Source organism: Monodelphis domestica, chromosome 7, assembly GCF_027887165.1.
Source record: "Monodelphis domestica isolate mMonDom1 chromosome 7, mMonDom1.pri, whole genome shotgun sequence".
Lineage (NCBI taxonomy): Eukaryota > Metazoa > Chordata > Mammalia > Didelphimorphia > Didelphidae > Monodelphis > Monodelphis domestica.
Genome location: NC_077233.1, coordinates 170759409 through 170781700, shown reverse-complemented (window position 1 = coordinate 170781700; position 22292 = coordinate 170759409). Strand labels below are relative to the sequence as shown.

Below are 22292 nucleotides of genomic sequence, written 5' to 3'. Positions count from 1 at the left end.
AGTTGGTTTCATGGAGAAACAGGATTTAGAATTGGACCTGAAAAGATGGAAAGGGGAGGCATTCTAAGCAAGGGGAACATGATTAGCAAAGGTAAACAGGAGTATGCATACTCATGGCACAGTGAAGAAAAACTGGGCTGTCAATGGCAAAGAATGTTTTAGGAAGTTGTAAGAGAGAGAAAAGTGGTACTTGCCAAGAGTCCTAAAAGACAATCAACAAATTGTTTATTTTGCAGGTCCCAGGGCACTTTCCAATACTGTAGTATAGGGAACAGCGAGCAAGCCTATTCTCTCTGACACATACTAGCTATTTAACCCTAGACATATTACTTTCACTTACTGATGTAACTTGTCCTCCATGTAATCCTTTAAGACTATTATAGGTAAGTTGTTCAAGTGAATCCATGGAGAGATTTTTTCACCCTGAGAGTTCTGTACCCCCAATTAAATCACAAATCCAGATTCAAAAAACAAAACAAAACAAAACACCCAGCTGAAGGTGCTTGAGCAGAGTACAAATGACATGGCCTAACCCTGCATAATTACTATTGTGATTCTAGAGAGCCTGGCATTCTTGCAGAAGGTTATGAGAAGACCAGGCACTGCTAACTTGGCCATGCATTCCTATTAGAAAGAACACTGGATCCAAACAGAAGAGGAAAAAGGTAACTTGCTATCATCACCCCCAGAGCCTTCTTGACCTTTCTAGCACTTTATATCCTCATCTGTCTCCTAATTCTGTTCCTTGTTTTCTCAGTAAACTTTGTCATGCTCATTTGGTTTTGGTTTTCTAAGATTATAAAAAAATGTCCTATCTTGATGAGCAAGTTGGAATTGCTTTTTTGTGACACTAAGGGCTTTGTGTCTGAATATCACCCATATCACAGAATTTGAAAGCCGGGGGCAACACCAGCAGCAACCTAGCCCAATTCATTCATGATGGGAACCTTTATATAACATACCCAACAAGTGGTCATCCAGCATGTGCATGAAGATGTCTAAGAAGGGAATCACTTCCTTCTGCCTGGAAGCTATGTCCTTCTTAATGCATTCCAAGACTAAAATTAGCTTTTTGCCCGTCATCTCATGCTGCTAGCTTTTTAGGTCACGTAAACTCCCAGATATATTTTTAAAAAACCCTTTATCTAATGTCTTAGAATCAATACTAAATATTAGTCCCAAGGCAGAAGAGTGGTAAAGGCTAGGCAATTAGGGTTAAGTAACTTGCCAAGAGTAACACACCTATAAAGTATCTGAGGTCAGGTTTGAACCCAGATCCTCCCAACTCCAGGCTTGGCACTCTATCCACTGTGTTAACTAGATGGCACCCACCCCCTGTATTTTTTTAAAACCCTTACCTTCCATCTTAAAATTAATACTGTGTTAGTTCTAATAGTTAGTATTAGTTCTAAGGCAGAAGAGTGGTAAGGGCTAGGCAATAGGGGTTAAGTGACTTGCCCAGGGTCACACAGCTAGGAAGTGTCTGAAGTCACATTTGAATCTAGAACCTCCTGTCTCTAGGCCTGACTCTCAATCCACTAAGCCACCAAGCTGCCTCCCCCCTGAATTTTTTTTAGAACAACTGCTACCCATACGTCTCCCATCTCATATCTTTTAAACTGCTTTTTTTTCTCTAAGTGTGAAAATTTATATTTATTCCTACTGAATCAGATCTTTTTATATTCAGTCCAATGCTATAACCTGTCAAGATTCTTTGGAGTCCTGATTCTATGTTGTTTATAAGAAACACATTTGAGGCACAGAGAAACATACAAAGTAAAGGTAAGGGGACAGAACAGAATCTATTATGTTTAAGCTGAAGTAAAAAAAGCAGGTGTAGCAATCATGATCTCAGACAAAGCTTAAGTAAAAATAGATCTAATTAAAAGAGATAAGGAAGGAAATTACATCTTGACAAAATGTACTATAGACAATAAAGTTATATCAGTACTTATCATATATGCACCAAATGGTATAGCCTACAAATTTTTAAAGGAAAAATTAAATGAGCTTAAGGAGGAAATAGTAAAACTATACTAGTGGGTAACCCCATCCTTCCCTTCTTTAAATTAGACAAATCTAATAGAAAAATAAATAAGAAAGAAGTAAGGTAGTGAATTAAATTTTATAGAAGTCAGATTAAGTAGATTTCTAGAGAAAACTGAATGGGAATAAAAAGAAATATACCTTCTTTTCAGCAGCATATGGTACATACATAAAAATTGAACATGTACTAGGGCACAAAAAATCTCACAACCAAAAACACAAAAGCAGAAATTCTAAATTCATCCTTTTTCAGCTCATAATACAATAAAAATTATAATCAATAAGGGTCCATGGAAAGACAAATTAAAAAAATAAAAATTCCCAATTAAAGATTAACTCAGTAATCCTAAAAATAAAAGGAGAAACTAATAAAATTGAAAGCAAAAAAAACTACTGACCTAATAAGTAAGACTAGGAGTTGGTTTTATGAAAAAACAAATAAAATAAGGGCATTGGTTAATGTGATTAAAAAAAGAAAATTAAATCACCAGTATAAAAAATGAAAAGGGTTAACCTCACCACCACTGAAGAGAAAATTAAAGCAATCATTAGAAGCTATTTTTGTCCAACTATATGACAATAAAACTGACAATCTAGATGAAATAGATGAATGTTTACAAAAATATAAATTGCTCAGATTAACAAAAGAGGAAATAGAATACTTAAATAATACCATCTCAGGAAAAGAAATTAAACAAACTATCAATCAACTCCCTAAGAAAACATCCCCAGGGCCAGATGGATTCACAAGTGAATTCTAACAACCATTCAAAGAACAATTAATCCCAATACCATATAAACTATTTAGCAAGACAGGCAATGAAGGAATCCTACCAAATTCTATGGCACAAATATGGTGCTGATATCTAAACTAGGAAGAGAAAAAACAGAGAAAGAAAATTATACATCAATTTCCATAATGGATATCAATGTAAAAATCATAAGTACAATACTAGCAAAGAGACTACAGCAATATATCACAAGGATCAGTCACTATGACCAGGTGGGATGCATACCATGAATGCAAGATTGGGTTAATATTAGGAAAACTATCAGCATAATTCACCATATTTAGTAACAAAACTTACATAAATAACATGATTATCTCAATAGTTGAAGAAAAAAATCTCCCACAAAATACAGTACCTATTCCTATTAAAAACACTAGAAAGCATAGGAATAAATGGGTCATTCTTTTAAGTAGTATCTATCTAAAACCATCAGCAAGTATCATCTGCAATGAGGATAAGTTATAAGCCTTCCCAATAAGATTGGGATGAAGCAAGGATACCCATTATTATCACTATTACTTAATATTGCACTAGAAAGTGTAAGAGAGGAAACTTAGACTCAAGCTGCCAGAGGAACAAGACAAGTGGGGGAAGGGCAAGAGAAACAAGAGAATTCCAGAGAAAGAACAGAGAAGATCCAAGCCGTTAACTTCACTTCCCTCTTTGGGAAGCCCTTCAGAAAGGTTGCTCTGAAAGCACCTCTGAGTCCTTGTCATCCTTCTGGGAATCCAGACCCCCTGAATTCAGTGGAAGACAACAGGAGTGGATAGGACTTTGGATATAAAGCTATCCACCCCAGGAAGATTTCCTCTCCATCCCTCCAAAATAGCTCTTGATCTTCATATTATAACTAGGACAGTTAGAAGTCAAGACAGCTCTCACGATTGACCCCAGAGGGTCAGGCTGACCCTGCAGAATTTGGGGAGAAGGGGTTCAATTGTTAGGTTTTAGGGACTTCCTGTTTCCCATTTTCCCAATACCTTATCCCTCAATCTCACTTACCTTACCCATTCTTTGTTCCTCAAATACATAGCTGTTCTACAGATCTAATGTCTGCTCATAATATTCAGGGAGAGGGACCAGAAGCTTTGGGGAGAAATTTCCTCCCCAAGGCAGAGGAAACTGTTTAGTCCTGGATTTACTTGAGCCCTGCCTCTGAAGAAAAGTAGTCAGTAACCCTGAAGACAGCTAGTGTGGGTTTATTGAGGAAGGAGAGGGTTGAAACTATCTATCCTCTCCCTCCACCCTTCAGCCCTATTTCATCTCTACCACACTCTGGTCCTCAACTCAGTGGTGGGGGACTCCATCCCTTTACCCCCTTCATTACACAAGGCTAGCTTTAGCAATAAGAAAAAGAAATGGAAAGAGTTTTAAAGTGGGCAATGAGTAAACTAAACTATCATTTATTGCAGATATGATAGTATACTTAAAGAATCCTAGAGAATCACCAAAAAAACAAACAAAAAAAACCTAGTTGAAATAACTAACTTTAGCAAAGTTATAAGATACAAAATGCAGCCCCCACATAAATCATTAGCATTTCTATGTATTGCCAACAAAGTCCAGCAACAAGAGACAGAAAGAAATTCCATTTAAAATAACTCTAGATAGTATAAAATACTTGGGAATCTACTTAGCTTTAGATGATACATAATAAATTTTGCTCCAGCCTTTTACCTTCAATTTGTGTGTGTCACCCTGCCTCAAATGTGTTTCTTGTAAACAACATATAGTAGGATTCTGGTTTTAAATGCAGTCTGCTGTTTCCATTTAATGGGTGAGTGCTCGATTCCCTTTCACTATTCCTCCTCACCAGTATTTTGCTTTTTGTCACCCCCCCCAGATCTAAACAAATGGAAAATCATTAAAATGCTCATAGGTAGGCTGAGCTAATATAACAGAATGGACAATTCTACCTAAATTAATTTACTTATTCAGTGCCATAGCAATCAAACCACCAAAAATTAGTTATTAGAACTAGAAAAAAATTGTAACAAAATTCATCTGGAAGATCAAAAGGCCAAGAATATAAATTAATTAGTAAATAAATGAATTAATGAAAAAAAAAGATGTGAATGACAGTGGCCCAGCAGTACAAAATCTCAAACTATATAATAAAGCAATAATCACCAAAACAGTCTAGTACTGGATAAGAAATAGAAGGGTGGGACAATGGAATAGATTGGGGTAATCTAGCATTTGATTATCCCAAAGGTCCCACCTTTTGGGATAAGAATTTACTATATGACAAAAAACTGCTTGGAACACTGGAAAACAATATGGCAGAAACTAGGTATAGATCAATATCTCACTCCCTGTACAAGATAAGGTCAAAAGGGGTACATGATATAGACATAAAGGTTGATAACATAAGTAAAATATGGGAACATAGTCATGTCTATGGAAAAAGGAAGAATTTATGACCAAACAAAAAATAGAGAACATTGTAAGATGTAAAACGAATAATTTTGATTATATTAAATTAATTTTTTTTGTACAAACAAACCCAATATAACCAAGATTAGAAGGGAAACAACAAACTGGGTAGTCATATAAAAACATTCTAAATCACTCTTGATTAGAGAAATGCAAATTAAAACAACTCTGAGGTCCATCTCACACCTATCAGTTTGGCCAATATGACAGCAAAGGAAAGTGATAAATGTTGGAAGGAAGTGACAAAATTGGTACATTAATGCAATTTGGAACTATGTCCAAAGGGCTATAAAACAATGCATACCCTTTGATCCAGTAATATCACTACTAAGAGATTTTTTTAAAAAGGGGAAAAGACTTGTACAAAAATACTTAAAGCTGTTCTTTCTGTAGTAGCAAAGAATTGGAAATTGGGGGGATGCTTATCAATTGGGGAATAGCTGAACAAATTGTGCTATGTAATGGTGATGGAATACTATTGTGCTATAAGAAATGATGAAGAGGATGACATCAGAAAGAGCTGGAAAGACCCATATCAATGATGGCAAACTTATGGCACAGGTGACAAAGATGGCATACAGAGCTCTTTCTGTGGGCACATGTAATGGAGGAAATTTTAGGCTTCTGGGAGAGGTTATGAGCACTGTAATTGGTTAAAATTGTGGCTACAGGATTTATGTAATATTGAACAATGGCCGCCAAGGAATTTACTTATGAAATTCCTAAAATGAAACACTCAAGTCAGAATGGAGTTTATGGAGGTTTAATCACACTGGGAGTAGGGAAAGGAGAGGGAGAGAAGGAGAGAAGAGAAAAGGGAAAGGGGCTACTCAACCTCTGACCAAGGCAGAGGGAGTTCTAGGCCCAAAGGGCCCAGGTGGAAAGAATCAGTCCTTAACTCACGTGACCGCTCTGAAGGAAAGCTGTCTGCGGCGTCCTCCCTGTCCAAGCTCCTAACACCAACTCCCTCTCGCTCTCTCCACAGGAAGTGAGCGAATTCCAGAGGCTGTTCCCTACCTCACTTCCTGTGTCTCACAAATGCCAATGGTTGGCTCTAGCTTGGCTTAGGACAGCCCAGGTGGGCAGTTAGTTATTTCTGATTTGTCATTAACTAGCACATGCCCGTGTAGTGTGGGTGTGCACAATTTTTGGGTGCTAGACCAAGATGGAGACTTTTAAAATTCACACACATGAGCTACCCCCCCCCCCCCCCCCACTAAAGTTTGTTATTAGAAAAGGTAGAAAGGCAGAGCTGCTCTCTTTCCCGTCTCCACCATGCTTGACATTTTTTTATATCCCTCAACCCACAGCCCAATGGGAATACATAGGTGGCAGAGCTGGAGGGGAGTAGAGTGCTCGAATCACTCCCCTTCCCATTTCCACATGGGCCTCTTTATCACCCATCCCTCTGCACAGCAGCCCAATGGAAGTGCTTCCACCCTCTCCTGTCTGAGGTTAGTGGGGGTAGCACTCAGTCTCTGGAGGGGCCATATATGGCTAGGTGTGGTGGAGTATGGCACTCAGTCTAGGGGGTGGGGTAGGGCAGAGCCTGGCACTCTGCCTCTAAAAGATTCACCGTCACTAACCTATATGAACTGATGCAGAGTGAAATAAGCAGAACTGGGGAAACATTGTTCATAGTAACAGCAATATTGTGGAGTGATCAATTGTGAAAGACTGAGAAATCTTTCTGTAAAAGACTGATCCAGGAAGATTCTGAGGGACTTATAACAAAGAATGTTATTCACCTTCAGAGAAAGAATTGCTGAAGTCAAGGAATATAGACTAAATCATACGATTTTTCCCCTTTAGTTTACTTGGGTTTTGTGATAGAGGTTTCAAATCCAAGAACTGGAGTTACAGTCTGGGAAATTGCTGGAGCCTCAGCCACAATGGGGGAAGGGCCTCAGGAGAGATTCTGGAATCTTAAGAGAGCAGGAGATTCTGTGGGAGAGGCAGTTAGCTCTCTCAGTCCTGAGACAGCCTGAGGAAAAGGTCTGGGCAAGACTTGCTCCTGAGAACAGATTACATCTTTCTCCTGGTGACTGGGCATTCCCCACTCCTCCCCCCCCCAATTCCAAACTGAAATGGCCAGCTTGAGAAGACACAAAGCAGCTGACAAGATCACCTCACAGTTCCTGGTGCTTTGGGCCAAGACCAGGACCATCCAAGCCTGAATCTCTCAGGGGCCCAAGGCTGCCAAGGCCTGAGTTCCCCAACTTGAGGAGGGAGGAAGGGATGGCTAGAATAGGGACACCTTTTTCCCCTCTTTCCTCACAAACTCTTCCTGCAGCCATTTCCCTGTCTTATCCCTAATTAATCAGTTAGAATAAAGTTTGTTATCTTCCCCAACTGATTCTAGGGTGAGTGGGGAAACAGTTCCAGCTTGATAGGGAGAGAAACTTCTCTCTCTCTGAGAAGGGAAGTTCTATATATCATAGTATTAGAGGGAAGTCAAGAGGCAGTTTGGGTGAGCAGTCATAGCTGAGGGGAGGTTGAAGAGGGGAACTATTGATTCATTCCTCCCCCCCCCTTAGCCAAGTTAAACAGCAGCTGTCTCTCCTGGACCCTGCTTTGAGAGGGGAGGTCTCCATTCTTTCTCTCTCTTTTTACCACCAGAATAACTCTCTATTACAGTTTTTGTTTTGGGGTTTTGATTTTATGTAGGTGTTCTCTTACAAAAATGAACAATATGGAAATATATTTCATGTGACAATACATATATATATATAACCCAGATCAAAATACTTACCAGCTATGGAAAGGGGGAGAGAAGGGAGAGAGAGGAAAACACTTTGGATCATATGACTTCAGAAAACTTATATGAAAAATTGTTATTATATGTAATTGGTAAAGTAAAATAACTTTATAGTGTAAAAAAAGAATAAAAATTAAGTTCATTAGTCTAAAGTTTTCAGATTCTGATATTTTTCCTTTTGTGAAAACTGAGATATTTGTTCTTCCCAAATCTTTTGATACTGCTCATATGTTCCATATTTCATATATTACTGATAACAGCTTAATAGCCACATCTGGCAATTCTTTCTTTATCCAATGTGAGAATTGAATGAACCATACTAATTCTATCTTGTGGCTCAGTTCTGGATCTATTCAGTTTCCTTTTTATTCAGTTATGGGTCTAATCCACATTCTGCCTTGTGAGAAAACTTTATTCAAGTATGGGAATTGTAAGAAAACTTTATTGCATTGCTTCAACCTAACCTTGTATAATTGAGAAGTTGAGCCACCTATACTTCTTGCTTAGAGACCCTTAACTAAGGACCGAAGTTATATTGACCAGAAACCCAGTCAGATCCAAAGATAGATGCAAGAAATTTTCTTACAATTATACATTTTAAGCAGTCATATGTCTTACCCGAAAAGCTGGCCTCATACTGGTTAATCAGTCACTGCTTCCTTATTCCTTTGATTGAATTCCAACACTGAGAGGGAGTGGGGCAACTTTTTTTTTTTCTGATTTCAGGGAACTGTACCCATTCAATTTTCCCCTCCCAACTCAGAGAGCCCTTAATCTTTCCTCCAATTAAAAATCAGATTACTTACTCTTGTATCCTGATTTATATCCTGTTGTTTCTTTTAATGCATAACAATGTCTTTCCTAGTTTTTAGGGTCCAGTGCCAAGTTGAGGAGGTCTGGTCCCAATTTGTTTTGCAATTGGCATAAATTGCTTACTAAATTCATTTGCTTAGAAGCTCAAGAACTATTTTTTCTCAGTTATTTCAGCTTTCACAAGTCACATCAAGGATATAATTTATCTCAACCAGGTGACTTAAATTCATCAAAAGTGGCTAGGTGCTCTCATTATTTTTTTATTTATTGTGGAAGCACATTAAAACATTTTCATTTCAACTGAAAATATTAAAGAAATAATATTTCCTCTAGTCTAAAAACCCTTTCCAAATGTTTTCTTTTAGGGAAATAGATAAAACAAAAACCAAGGTCTTCCTCTTAGAGATGATTAAAGGTGATTTCTTAACTCTTGACTTGTTTAGATATTTGTCTCCTCTATTCCCTGAAGCAAAGAGCCTGTAACAACCCAAGAGAAATCTCTCTTCTGTTATTTAGGAAAGATTGCATATTGATCACTGGGAGCTAATACTAAGATATCTTAGAGGATAGTGGTTCAGACAGGAATTAGGTAGTGGTTATTTTTCTGGAATGTTAACCCTAAACTATATTTTAACATGTTTTAGTTTTTAACTTGTTCAAGATTCATATGTCACCTCAAATCATCTTGGGATAAACATGTCTTAAAAGGCATAAATGGAGTACAACTTGGGGAAAATACCAGCTTGGCCATCTCTATAAGTTAGTTAGGTTTATTTATTTTTTCTTTGAACTAATTTATTTAGTCAATTCAGAACATTATTCCTTGGTTACAAGAATCACATTATTTCCCTTCCTCCCCTCCCCTTTCCCGCTGCCGATGCGCAATTCCACTGGGTATTACATGTGTCCTTGATCAGAACCTATTTCCATGTTGTTGGTGTTTGCATTAGGATGTTCATTTAGAGTCTACATTCCCAGCCATATCCCCTTGACCCATGTATTCAAGCAGTTGTTTTTCTTCTGTGTTCCTACTTCCACAGTTTTTCCTCTGAATGTGGATAATGTTTTTTCTCATAGATTCCTCTAAGTTGTTCAGGATCATTGCATTGACACTAATGGCTAAGTCCATTACGTTCGATTGTGCCACAGTGTATCAGTCTCTGTGTACAATGTTCTCCTGGTTCTGCTCCTCTCACTCTGTATCACTTCCTGGAGGTTGTTCCAGTCCCCATGAAATTCCTCCACTTTATTATTCCTTTGAGCACAATAGTATTCTATCACCAACAGATACCACAATTTGTTCAGCCATGTCCCAATTGAAGGGCATCCCCACATTTTCCAATTTTTTGCCACCACAAAGAGTGCAGCTATGAATATTTTGTACATGTCTTTTTCCTTATTATCTCTTTGGGGTACTTAGGTTTAGAATTAAGATAAATTGAATAAAATTCTTTCTGACAGATTTGTAACTAAAACACAGGAATACAGTATTAATCTTTTTTCTTGGATATTAACTCCCTGTTAGTTATTTTTGCTCAGTCATTCCCAGTGTAAAGGTCAACCTTCTTTGCAGAGAAAACAGGAACAAAATAAAAAACGAGCAGCATTGGTTTGTCTCTCTTGTCAGTTATAAAAGGCCCTATCCCTTCTTTGATTGGCTCCTTTCTTCCAATATAGCAAAATGAAAACCTGAACTTTTGTTGTCATTAGCTTCCTTCACCAGCATCAGCATTCTAAACTGTAGTATTCCTTCCATTTTTATAGGACTGTGCATATTCCTCTATTTCCACTCTGTTCCTTGGCTTTGCTCCCATCATCTGTACATTTCTTTTTAAAACCTAAATTGTTTGGTGAGTTCTTTGGGCATCTACATTGGTATCTTTGGACAAATCCTATATTTCCTGGTCACTAGAATAGTTTTCCTTTTTGACTTCATAAATCTATCCTTGAACACCTCTTATACCTCCTAGGTCCATGGTAGTGAACCTATGCTAGAGAGGGCACGTAGGCTTTGCCCCAGCACAGAGTTCACCAGAGTTTGTTCCTAGAAAGCCAGAGGGATGTGGGGCTGGGCTGTTCCCTTCCCCCCTCCCCATGCATCTGGTGACATTTCTTATATCACCTACCTCTCTAAAAGTTCACCATCACTATCCTAAGCTGACTTTCCTGAAGCCCTTTTATTCATGAGTTCCTACCTATTTAAGAAAATGTCTTGGCTGAGCCAGAAATGCAGAATGCTGAGTCTATTTTTTTTTTCCAAATGAAAGCTCTGCTTTGGGAAGAGTAAACCATTAATCTTAAAAAAAAACAGCCTCATAATTTGTCAAGTTTTTAATTATCCAAAAAGTATGTGATGAGCTAATGCATTGCTGGTGGAGTTGTGAATTGATCTAATCATTCTGGAGAATAATTTGGAATTATGCTCAAAGAACCTTACAAGAATGCATACCCTTTGGTCCAGCAATACCACTACTGGGTTTATATCCCAAAGAGATAAAAAAAAATCTGGGCAAGGATCTCTTTGCACAAAAATATTTATTGCTGGGCTTTTTGTGGTATTAAAATTTGGAAAATGAGGGGGTGTCCCTTGATTGGGGAATGGATGAACAAATTGTGGTATATGATGGTGATGGAATACTATTGTGCTGTAAGGAATGATGAATTGATGGATTTCTATAAGAACTAGAAAGACCTACATGAACTGATGCAGAGTGAAATAAGCAGAACCAGGGGAACACTGTACACAGAAACTGTAACATTATGGGAAAATCAAAGGTAATTGACTTTGATATTAATAGCAATGCAATGATCCAGGACAATTCTGTGGGACTTAGGAGAATCTTTCCACAACTAAAGAAAGAACTGTAGGAGTAGAAATCCAGAAGAAAACATATGATTTATCACTTGTTTTTAGGGGTATGTGATTTGGGGTTTTGGTTTTAGAGGACTAGTCTTTTACAAAAATGAATAATTTGGAAATGGGTTTGAGTGATAATAGATATATGTATAACTCAGTGGAATTGCTTATCAACTCTGGGAGGGGGAGGGAGAAAAAATGAATAATGGAATCATGGAAAAAATTTAAAAGATGAAAATTAATAGAAAAAAAGGAAAAATTGATAGGACTTGGTGACTTGGACAAGATGAGAGGAAGGGAAGAGTCAAAGATAACAGAGAAAAATGAGGTAGTTATTAATGACAAATTGGGGAGGATGGGCTGGGATGATAAAAATGATAATTTAATCTTGCATATATTGGCCTTAGGGGGAGACGAGAATATCCAAGTGGAGCTGTTCAGCAGACAGATTGAAATGTGGAACTGGCCTGTGAGACCAAACTCTTATTTTCTATTTCATGAGTGTGACTCCTATTTACCAAATCATATTGGGCCTTTGTTTTACCCTGCAAGGGTAGTAGAGTTTAAAGCTGAGGTCCAGTAGGCCCTTAGTAATGAATAAGTGATTTGAAGGTAGGTTAGAGCTTCTGCTTGGGGGTTTGGGGAAGAGAGGCTGTTAGTATAGAAACTGTCTTTACCTTGTTTGTCTCCAGTCAAAACCCATATGATAATATTTGCTTTCATCAGAGTGACTATTGTCTCAGGCACTCCATCCTGTAGTTTGTCTTCAATGGCTGTGGCTCCTATCAGCTGGAAATAAAAAAAAGCAGGTCTAAATTCATTCTAGGCCATTTTAGTCTATATAAGTGCTATTTGAGATCAAACAAGGACCCTCTTACTTCAACTCTCATGAATCGATCTGTTTAAATGTTTTAAACCAATTTGGTTTCTTCCTTTGGCAATCTCTATATCCTAGTTTAAATTGTATTCACTGGTGTACAGCTATATGTTGTGTGTACAGCTATATGTTATGAGTTCAGGGCCCCAAGACATTCAGTCTTATTTACCAGGTGAAAAAGAACTGCTCTAGAGGCTGGTTTTCCTCACTGGATTTGGATCTCCTAGACACTTGCATAGTGGGAAATTAATAAGTGTCCAGCAGCATAGAATTCAGTTCAGTGAACAACCTGTCCTACTTCTCAATACATTCGCTTAATAAAAATGATAATAGCAAGCATTTATATAGCACCTACTATGTGCTAGGCATTGTACTAAGCGCTTTACTAATATTTCACTTTATCATTATTGTTTCTTAATAAATACCACTATTTTTCAGAATGGATTGCTTAACATCTGCATCTCAATATGCAATACATCTTCTTAAAATCATGTTTCTTAAAATATCTATTTCAACACATGCTCAGTTCCTATCATACACATTATGGTACAAGTGGAATGAACACTACTCTTGCATCTAGAAGATGAATTCAGGTTCTGATTTTGCCACTTAATAGCTGTGTGATGTTGGCCAAGTCCTTTAAATTCTCTTACCCTCTCTCTCTCTCTCTCTCTCTCTCTCTCTCTCTCTCTCTCTCTCTGTCTGTCTCTCTCTCTCTCTCTGTCTCTCTCTCTCTCTCTCTCCCTCCCTCCCTCCCTCTCTCAAAAACCCTTACTTCCTTTTTAGAATCAATACTGAATATTGATTCCAAGGAAGAAGAGTGGTAAGGGTTAGGCAGTTGGGGTTAAGAGCCTTGCCCAGGGTCACAAAGCTAGGAAATGTCAGAGGTCAAACTTGAACATTGGCATTCTATCCACTGAGCCACCTAGCTTCCCCATATCTTTTAAACAGCGATATTTGTATTACTACTGCCTCTCTGGATGGGTGATTATGAAGATTCAATGAGATAATGTATGATAAATACTATATAAATAATGTCCTCTATTAGTAAGTCTACCTTACAATATCCATCTGTCCCAGTCTTTAAAAGTGGTACCCCCTTATCTTTTAGGCCTTGCTAGTCTCAGTTTATATAATATACATTGTTAAACATCATTTGTTGTTTTATGAAGATTTAAAGATGTTTTCATATTTCTCTCCAACTAGATAGTGGCATGACCTACTGGTTATGTATCAACTGTTCAGGGCCCAGCATAAGCATGGATAAATCAGAAGCTTAATCAGAAGGGTTAGGTAAACAATCCTTCTGATAAGCCTTGGATATCGGCAGGCAGTATGCAATATAAACATATGCCCCTCAAGAATTGACCATGTAGGAAAATGTATGACTTTCAGAATTTATCCTCACTCTAAATATTTCTGTTTGATACTCATTTGCTTTTTAATTCTAACTATAAAATAGTATGGATTTTTATGTCTTTTCAGTGGTAGATTATCTAACTGTCTGCATCTCCTGTCTTAGAAAAAAAGGCTGAAGCAGGGACCATGGGAGAAGCCAGAACTACTTTATTTGGCTTCAGAGGGATAATGATTAGGAAATAGCTTAGTAGGGAAAATGGATAAAACTCAGAATTAAAGTGAGTATATTTTTGGATCATTTGAGGATCTCAGTTATCCAGGAAATTCTGGATTAATTTAGACTTAGAGGATAGTACTTTTTTGATGTTTATCCAGAACTTTTTGCTGCAATGGCTTTGTTAAGAAATCATGAAATTAGAAGGTTAGAGCTAAAAGATATCTTCATGGTAATATAATATAACTCCTTAATTTTACAAATGAATAAATAGAATGCCTGAATGACTAGAATAGTGAGATAACTCAAGTAAGTAGTAATCTCTTCTCTACCTACTCCTGTTACATGAACCTGACAGGTTTCAGCCATGGTTTCCTGACCTCTGAGCCTTCCTTCCCAGGCCCTACTCCCTCAGACCAACCATCATGTCTTTTTCAATCTCTTCATAGATTAGTCCTAACTTTTCCTCCCGATCTTCCACAGCAGTGGAGGCTCTATGGTGTTTCTGGATCCACTTTTGGAAAGATTCTTCATCTAGCTCTCGGTAGGCCACAGCAAGGGTACGCAAGCCATCACCAGCAAAATCCTGGAAGACATATGTGTTCCCAGAAGGGGTCAGAACAGAACCAAGTCCTCTGTGCAGGAATGATCAAGGGCCAGGATTTTCCCAGGAGCCAGAAGAAAGAAAGACTGTATGCTTAAAATATAGAGTTCCTGGCTTAGTGTCAGGCATTCTGAGGATTTTAACCCCACCCACCAACTTCTCAGGAAGAAAGATACTACAGAAACATAATGTTTTACCATTAATATTTTTATATTTATATTCAGACTTATGTGTGATCATTCAAAAAAGGAGGTTTTATTATATCTATATAAGACACAATTAGATATGTAGGGTTAGTTATCTTAGTTGATTTGGGAACAGTACTAAAAAGATCAAGGTCATGGGTTTAATTCCTGTGTTATCCAGTTAGACTTAATCTGATCCTAGACTGATCCCTACCCACTGTCAACTATTTTGCCAATGTGGATCCTTGGTCACAAAGAGAACAAGACAAAAATGGATACAGCTCAATGCCATAGATTCCCATTGCTACAACCACAAATTGAAATACATGTCCTATGTTTCATCTTTGTTTATAAGATAACAAGGTACATATAGAAATTTATTTGTTATTTCGGTTATAGTGAACTAGAAGACATTAGCTCTGCCAAAAGAAGGCAAACAGAAGTATAATACATTGATTTGCTAAGTGTACTTTCCTTTTTGTGGACATTTATGGGTATTATGGCTTTAACTGTATGACAACAAAGATATGAAGCCATCAGCATTAAGTTACCTGACCTCCCCATATTGTTGGGTAGAGAGAAAGGAAAAAGTGGAGGCCTAGGGGAAACTTACTTGGCAAGGAAGTAATGATGGTGGCAAAAACTGGCTCTGCACTGAACCTGATATGTGTATAGAATGATATGTTAACTGTACCTCCTATTTATGAATTTTCATAGCAAATATTCAAGCAGGGGATAGAGGCCCTGCCTTGCTTCCATATCTACCCTGAGTTTCAATTTATTTCTCTATGCTTTCAACCTTGTAAGGGGCTGGCTGAAACCCAAGGCTGTGTTTTTGTATCAGGATGTGAATTAACCAAACAATTGCATATGCCTATAGTATGTATTATGTGCTCTCCTTCATAACCTGAGAATGAAGCCCATTGCCTTTAAGATAGTCTGAGCTCACAAATGCCTTTTGTTTGGATAATGAACCTAAGGTCATGGAAACCACTGCAATTCAAGACTCTAAAACAGCTTCAAGCTTCTGGAAAATAAATTACTTTCCCACAGCTATGATCTGAGTACAAGCTAATCAAGGCTCTACTCATCCTTAAGCTTCAAGTAGTCATGGCCCTGACAATAACTAATGAAGGAGTCAAAGCCCTTCACTGCTTTAGTTTCCTGATCCACAAAGCTGGATGGAATATAGCTTAATAGATGCTAAAAGCAATATCCCTAATTATGAAGGCTGGGACTGAGTAAAATTAACTATGCTATCTAAAGATCAGAGAAGTAATAACTGGGGATATTGATCCTAGAGAAGACTTAGGGGTGGGCATTATAATAGCTCTTTTAAAAAAACTGAAGAACTAACAGGAAGAGAGTTATATACGTTTTATGCGACTCAGAGGGCAAAACTAGGAATAGGGTCATATGGGGGAAAATGCTACCTTGCTAGGGAAAATAGGGCAACTAAATGAAGATAACTCTGCCTTGTGTTTCTTCCAACAGCTTAGTTCCATCATTAGTCCTCCTACAAACTCAGTCCTACAGAGCCAAAGAACTATAACTTCTGTGACACTGAGGCATCAGCCACAGAAGCTACAGCAGAACTCCTGAAAAGTCAGGAGCTTAATTAGAAGGCAATTGTCTCTGCCTGCCCTCATTCTGCCCTGTCAAACCCTGATTCTTCCAATTCATCACCACAGAAATTCCCCAGGAATTCCCGAAGACAGTGTTCACTATGTACTCCCTCTGAATATGTGGTATTTTGGCCCTACTCCTGAATTTTCTTGTCTATCTGTCCTGTTTTTGAACTCCTAAGTGTATTTTTTTCAATTTTGACTTGTTTAGGCAGTGAATGTACTGATGTCTTTTTGAAATCTAGTGCGTGAGTTTAATCTCTACTTTCTTGATTATTCTATTCACACTTAATTGAAGATAGCCTTGTGCCACTGCCTGCATTTCCCACCCTGTAAACAGCTGAGTACACATGATCCCAGATGTAGGCACTCTCCTTTCCCACCTTAGTTCCCTGAATCTTGGCCCAGAAGTTCCCTGACAAAATTTCCAGGCAGGATGGGGGAAACTTCCGATTTCTTACCTCAATTTTACTTAGTTGTGGCCTTCTAGACCACAAAATTCAATACAGATATTTAGAAAGCAAGGTTCTTTCTCATTTGCTTTACTAATCAGATTGCCTTATAGACTATGTTATATATTTATAAAGAAAATTTAGTTAGGACATTTTGAAAGGAAAATTGTTTTTTTTCCATTATATTACTGATCAAGTGATCACATATCATCCTTTAGATAAATAACTAAAATTATAATTTTTAGAAAAAGTTAGACCTAGTTATTAAACTAACTGTGTATGGGATATCAATTATAATAGTAGAATATTGGCCAGAGTATTGGAAGAGATATGGTTTGGTGAATTAGAATATGATAGTAATTAATGATATTGAAGACTTCTGTTGGGAGGAATAAAAGCTTTAGATGTGTGTAGTGATCTGGGGAAGCTAAAATTCATGCAGAAGGAGCTGGGTTCATTGGGAATGATGTGTGTACACATGGCCTGATGAGATCATATGAAAACAACCTTGGCATGTCCAAGTGTTGTTTGATCCTTTGAAGATTTATGCCAACTATGGGCTCTCCAAAGTATTACGGCCAAGAAAGGTTATGTTGATAGTGGTAAGATAGTTCTGGAGGATTAATTAAATTTCCTTATTTTAATCTTGTATTGAACTTCTGACTTAGTATCAGATGTTTCAAACCCTTATTACCAAACACCACTGCATGTTTCTTAACATCCTATGTATCTTCTATTGTGTTAATGACTTAGGCTAATTAGCTGTCAGAACCCAATAAAACACTGTGGCATATCTTTGCTACAGGCTGGTCTTGGTGAGCACTCCAGCTTTAATTTACCACAATTAAAATTTGGGATCTTTGGCTCAGAATTATGGCTCAGAGACTTCTTTATTTCTAAAAATTTTGAGGACTCCTTGAGGAGTTCTAGGGTATATCTAAAGACTGTCAATGGAAAGGAGGTTGCTAACGAGTTCAACAGTAGTTTGATAGGGAAGGGAAATGCAGGAATCTAGAGAAGACATGGTGAGGTATTTTGGGGGATTATGGATAAACAGAGGGTAGAAAGAGTTAGCTAGACACCTAAAGCTGGGGTCCAGAAGATAAAGCAGTTATATGAGAAGTGTTTCCCAGTGCTCTAGCTGCCTAAAGGTTTGCCTGCCCTTCAGCCATTTCTAGCCTTTTCCCTAATGAGCAATCCTATGTTTGGACTCATGACAGTAGGGTTATTGTGTGTGTGTGTAAGGCCTAGGGAAATCACATGGTGTTTTCTCCTTCTCTATACAGATAAAATCATGTTAAAGTGAACTTCAGTGGTAGCCTTGAAGGGCTATCAAAAAAGACATCCCAAGGGAAAGCTGTTGTTGCTCATCTTTCATCTCAAAGAGGACCAGTGATGTCAAAGGGTGACTTGCTTGTTAACAGGAATGGAGGGAGGTGGAGCTGCACAAAGTTGCTAGCCTCCCTCGCTTTTCCAGAGTCATTGAAGTCCAGGGACAAAACAAATGTCAAGATGACTTTTGATGGCCTGGGATACAGTGGATGACTTTGTTATCTCATGTCTGACCAAGATCTGAGCACTCTGCAATGCCTGCTTCATAGTCATTGGAACAAACTGCTCTCATCAGCTAATTCCTCTGGGGAAAGTCTTCACATGCTTGAGGTAGACATCTCCCTAACTCACTGACAGGCTTGAGACCTATCAGCTACGCTCAACCTGGTTTAGCCAGTCTGCCAAAATAGTTTGCTGGAGTGTGATTGCTGTTCATAGCACAGCTTCTTGCTGTTAAGTGAAAATTACATATAGGAACTTATCCTCAGATGAAAGTTGCTGAGAAACACACATACTGGTAGGAAAACAAAAACAAAAAACAACCTTAATCATTAACTCAGTGTACCCTTTTGGGAATGGGTTCTTTGAAAGTATTAAATGCACCCTATAGGGAGGACTAAGTTGTTTTTCAGTAGTGTCCAATTCTTTATGACTCTATTTGAGGTTTTCTTGGCAAAGATACTGGAGTAATTTCCCATTTTCTTTTCTAGTACATTTATAGATGCATAGAAAAGAGAGAAGAGAAAAAGAAGCAGTAGTTCCATTCCTTTTTCTTTGCTGGTAGGGATATATATTATATATTTACAAATTCACATAATCATTACACACATACAGGAGACACATTCTTCTTTAGCATTAACTAGAATACTTTTCTACTGCTTTTCCTTGAATCATTGCCCAGAATTGTGTGTGTATGTGTGCCCAAAGCAGTAGTACACTAGGATAGCCTCTGTGTGAAGATAGGAGATTAACAGTGAAATTCCATTTGAGACTGGAGTCCCTAACTTCCCAGTAAGAAGCAAGTAGAGTAAATCTGTCTCAGACAGAAACACCTTCAGATAATATTCTTTTCTTGTACTGAGGACATTTTTCTCAATCCAAATGTTTGGTTTTAGTGCTTCTCCATCTATGAGGGTCTGCCCTCAGTTACTGATGCTCTTCTAAAAGATTAAAAACTCCTTGAAGACATTGACCAAAGCTTATTCATCTTTGTATTCCTTCACTGCCTAGTATTGTATTCTTCAGAAAAAAAGTTAAAATATTTGCTGAATTTTATTGTGCTCACTCTGCTTTTCACAAAATTTAACAACTGGAAAGGCTCAGATTGTTTGGTCTTCCTCATTCCTATAACACATAGAGAGAAGTATGCACAACTATGCAGACCCAGGGGCACAAGGAGGAAAAAACACAGACATACATAGAGCTGCAAAAATACACTCACACCAGCACCAGGAGGAGGAAGGGAAGGGAAGTTCGAACATATAACTTGGGAAAACTTGTTTGGAAATTTGTTATTACATGTAATTGGTAAAAAAATTTAAAAAAATTAAAAAATACAGACATACACTAATAGATATGCATATAGGGTCCATACAGATATATCTGAAATTCCATGTACACTCTTATAAAGAGACATAACTAGTCACACAAGTATACATATGTGCATAGAAGCACAAATTCAATAGTTCACAAAAATATGCACATCATATATATATATATATATATATATATATATATATATATATATGCATATATGAACTCAAATGCATATGTGATCCATCCAGGTATACTCACGTCCAAATGTTCCATGGTTATATCTTGGAGGGGTTTGCAAGATGAGTGGAGCAATTCCCAGATGATGGTGTCAGCTCCTTTGCAGAACAATATCACCTTACCTTCGGGGGTCTTCACTGAGAACAAGCAAAACAAGAGTCATCACAATCCAAGTTATGGTGTGTTAAGGACTCACCCTTCTGGAAAGGAAGAGGGGAAGGCTGCTGGCCATGAGATCTAGTGCCTTCCCTCTTATATAAAGCTCATGAAGCTGTGAGAAAAATAATTATGGCCACAGCTTCGGCCCCATGTATGTTCCTAAAGGGCAGCACCACCTCACAGGGAAGAGTGGATTACTTAATGGTACAAAGGAATCTAGTCCTTTAAAGGGCTCAAGAATGCATGGCAAGTCTTAATCCAGGCCATCAATTCCAAGATGATGGTGTCAGCTCCTTTGCAGAACAATATCACCTTATCTTTAGGGGTCTTCACTAAGAACAAGCAAAACTGAATTTACTGAGAGTAGAAATTGGAGAGCTACCTTTGTTCTCCAGAATAAGAACTCCTCCAGCTATTCTCTCTGCTTTGTGAGGAGTTTGAAAGGTTCAGCTTTAGGGATATCTTGGCTCTGAACACAATAGGGCTAATGTTGCCACCTAGAGTGCCAAGGAGTGTGAGTGTGTATGTTTTGAGGGGGAGAGAGAATAATAATATACATGTTAGAAGGATCAGGGCACCTACCAATTACAGACATTCGCTTGCGTACATTGTTGAAGTCCAAGATAGCTAGGAGATCATAAACTTTTGTGACCCCCATTTCCATTACAGTGATTGTTTCAGATGTTCGAGAGTGAAACACAAAGCCAAAATTCCTGGCAGCAGTGACAAGGGCCTCTTCATCAGGAGACTGTGCCTGATACACTAGTTCTCCTAGAGAAAAAAAAAGGAGAGAGCTTTCAGAAGCATCAGGGATGAGCACTAGAGGCCTACCTAGGTTGAAGTGATGTTTTGCACAAGCTCTTAAGGAGCACATTCAGTTTTAGAGAGCCAGGCTATACCCCAATTCTCAGTCTTTCTCATTCCCACATTTCTAATCTGACTATCTGAAAATAAACCTGCTTGAGCCACTGCTTTCCTAAGTACACTGAAACTTATTCATCTAAGACATGGTAGACAGAGGCTGGATTATAAAAATGTGATGAAAAAAAAAGTGATGATAATGAAGTAGCTCCAAAAAGGCTAAAGATGGAAAAATTAAAAGGAGATAAAGCAGATAGGCCCCTGTCAGCATTTTTAGGGAACAGACCTGGCTTCCCGCCCCCCAGGAGGTCAAGCTGTTTATGCAGATAACAAACTAGGCTCTACTCATCTTGGGGGACAGGAGACAAAGAGGAATTTCAGGAATATCAAAGGGCCAGCAAACTAACATTTGGCTAAGTGAAGATAAACACTCCTTAGATAACAACCCCAATAAAAGGATGGTCTCCTCATCTTCGACCCCACATTCCTGTATTAAGGTTTGTTTGTTGTCAGATAAGAACCTGTATAATATATATAAGCTATCCTGTAATGTCAGTCTGATGCAGTTTTCCATTAGGGAATTCTGTTCCAGAAGGTAGATTCTTTATTTCTCTCTTTTATTAATAAATTGTGGTTCCAATAATTGAAATTCTAGGTGTTTGAACTCATTTGTGAAGTGTATCACTTCAGTTGGAGGCCCCAGCAAGATCTCGAGTCCCGGGACCAGGTGGTAAGGACTTTGGAGAGGGCTGTGTGTGTGTGTGTGTGTGTGTGTGTGTGTGTGCGTGTGTGCACATGTGTGCTTATGTGGGGGACAGGTCTCTGGGCCCATGGCATATGGCTGAATGGCTGGGGTTGTAACCCAAATTATACTTGGGCAGTTTTTGCTAAGCCGGGGCCTGTGAAGGAGACTTGAACCCTTATCCTCTTTGGGGGTGTTTCCGAGTGTGAACTTGGAGATTATGCAATTCTCAAATCCCGCGAGGGACTGGGTCAGAAATCCGAGGAAGTGAATGGTGTCCTCTCTGGAGCCCACCCCGGTTCTGGTATTTGAGATTTCGAACAAAATTTAGGCTGATTTTGGAACCATCTGTTCTGTTCTGTTCTGCTCTGGTAAGTTAGCTCTGTTTCTCTAGAATTCTGTTTTGTT

At 38.3% G+C, this 22292-nt stretch overlaps 1 protein-coding gene across 7 annotated transcripts in view; it reads right to left on the bottom strand.

Moving 5' to 3' along the window:
- Positions 1-22292, bottom strand: part of LOC100028308 (phospholipid-transporting ATPase FetA-like) — a 266846-nt gene that overhangs the window by 15160 nt on the left and 229394 nt on the right. For 5 of the 7 annotated variants that reach the window (XM_056806042.1, XM_007498811.3, XM_016424034.2 and 2 more), the window contains 4 exons: positions 20864-21052; positions 20144-20259; positions 14573-14737; positions 12379-12490 (listed from right to left, as the gene is read on the bottom strand). In XM_056806042.1, coding sequence (XP_056662020.1) covers positions 12379-12490; positions 14573-14737; positions 20144-20259; positions 20864-21052 — 582 coding nt within the window. Of the gene's footprint in view, positions 1-12378; positions 12491-14572; positions 14738-20143; positions 20260-20863; positions 21053-22292 lie in introns of those variants that run through there. The other 2 variants (XM_056806046.1, XM_016424035.2) reach the window with 2 other exon arrangements.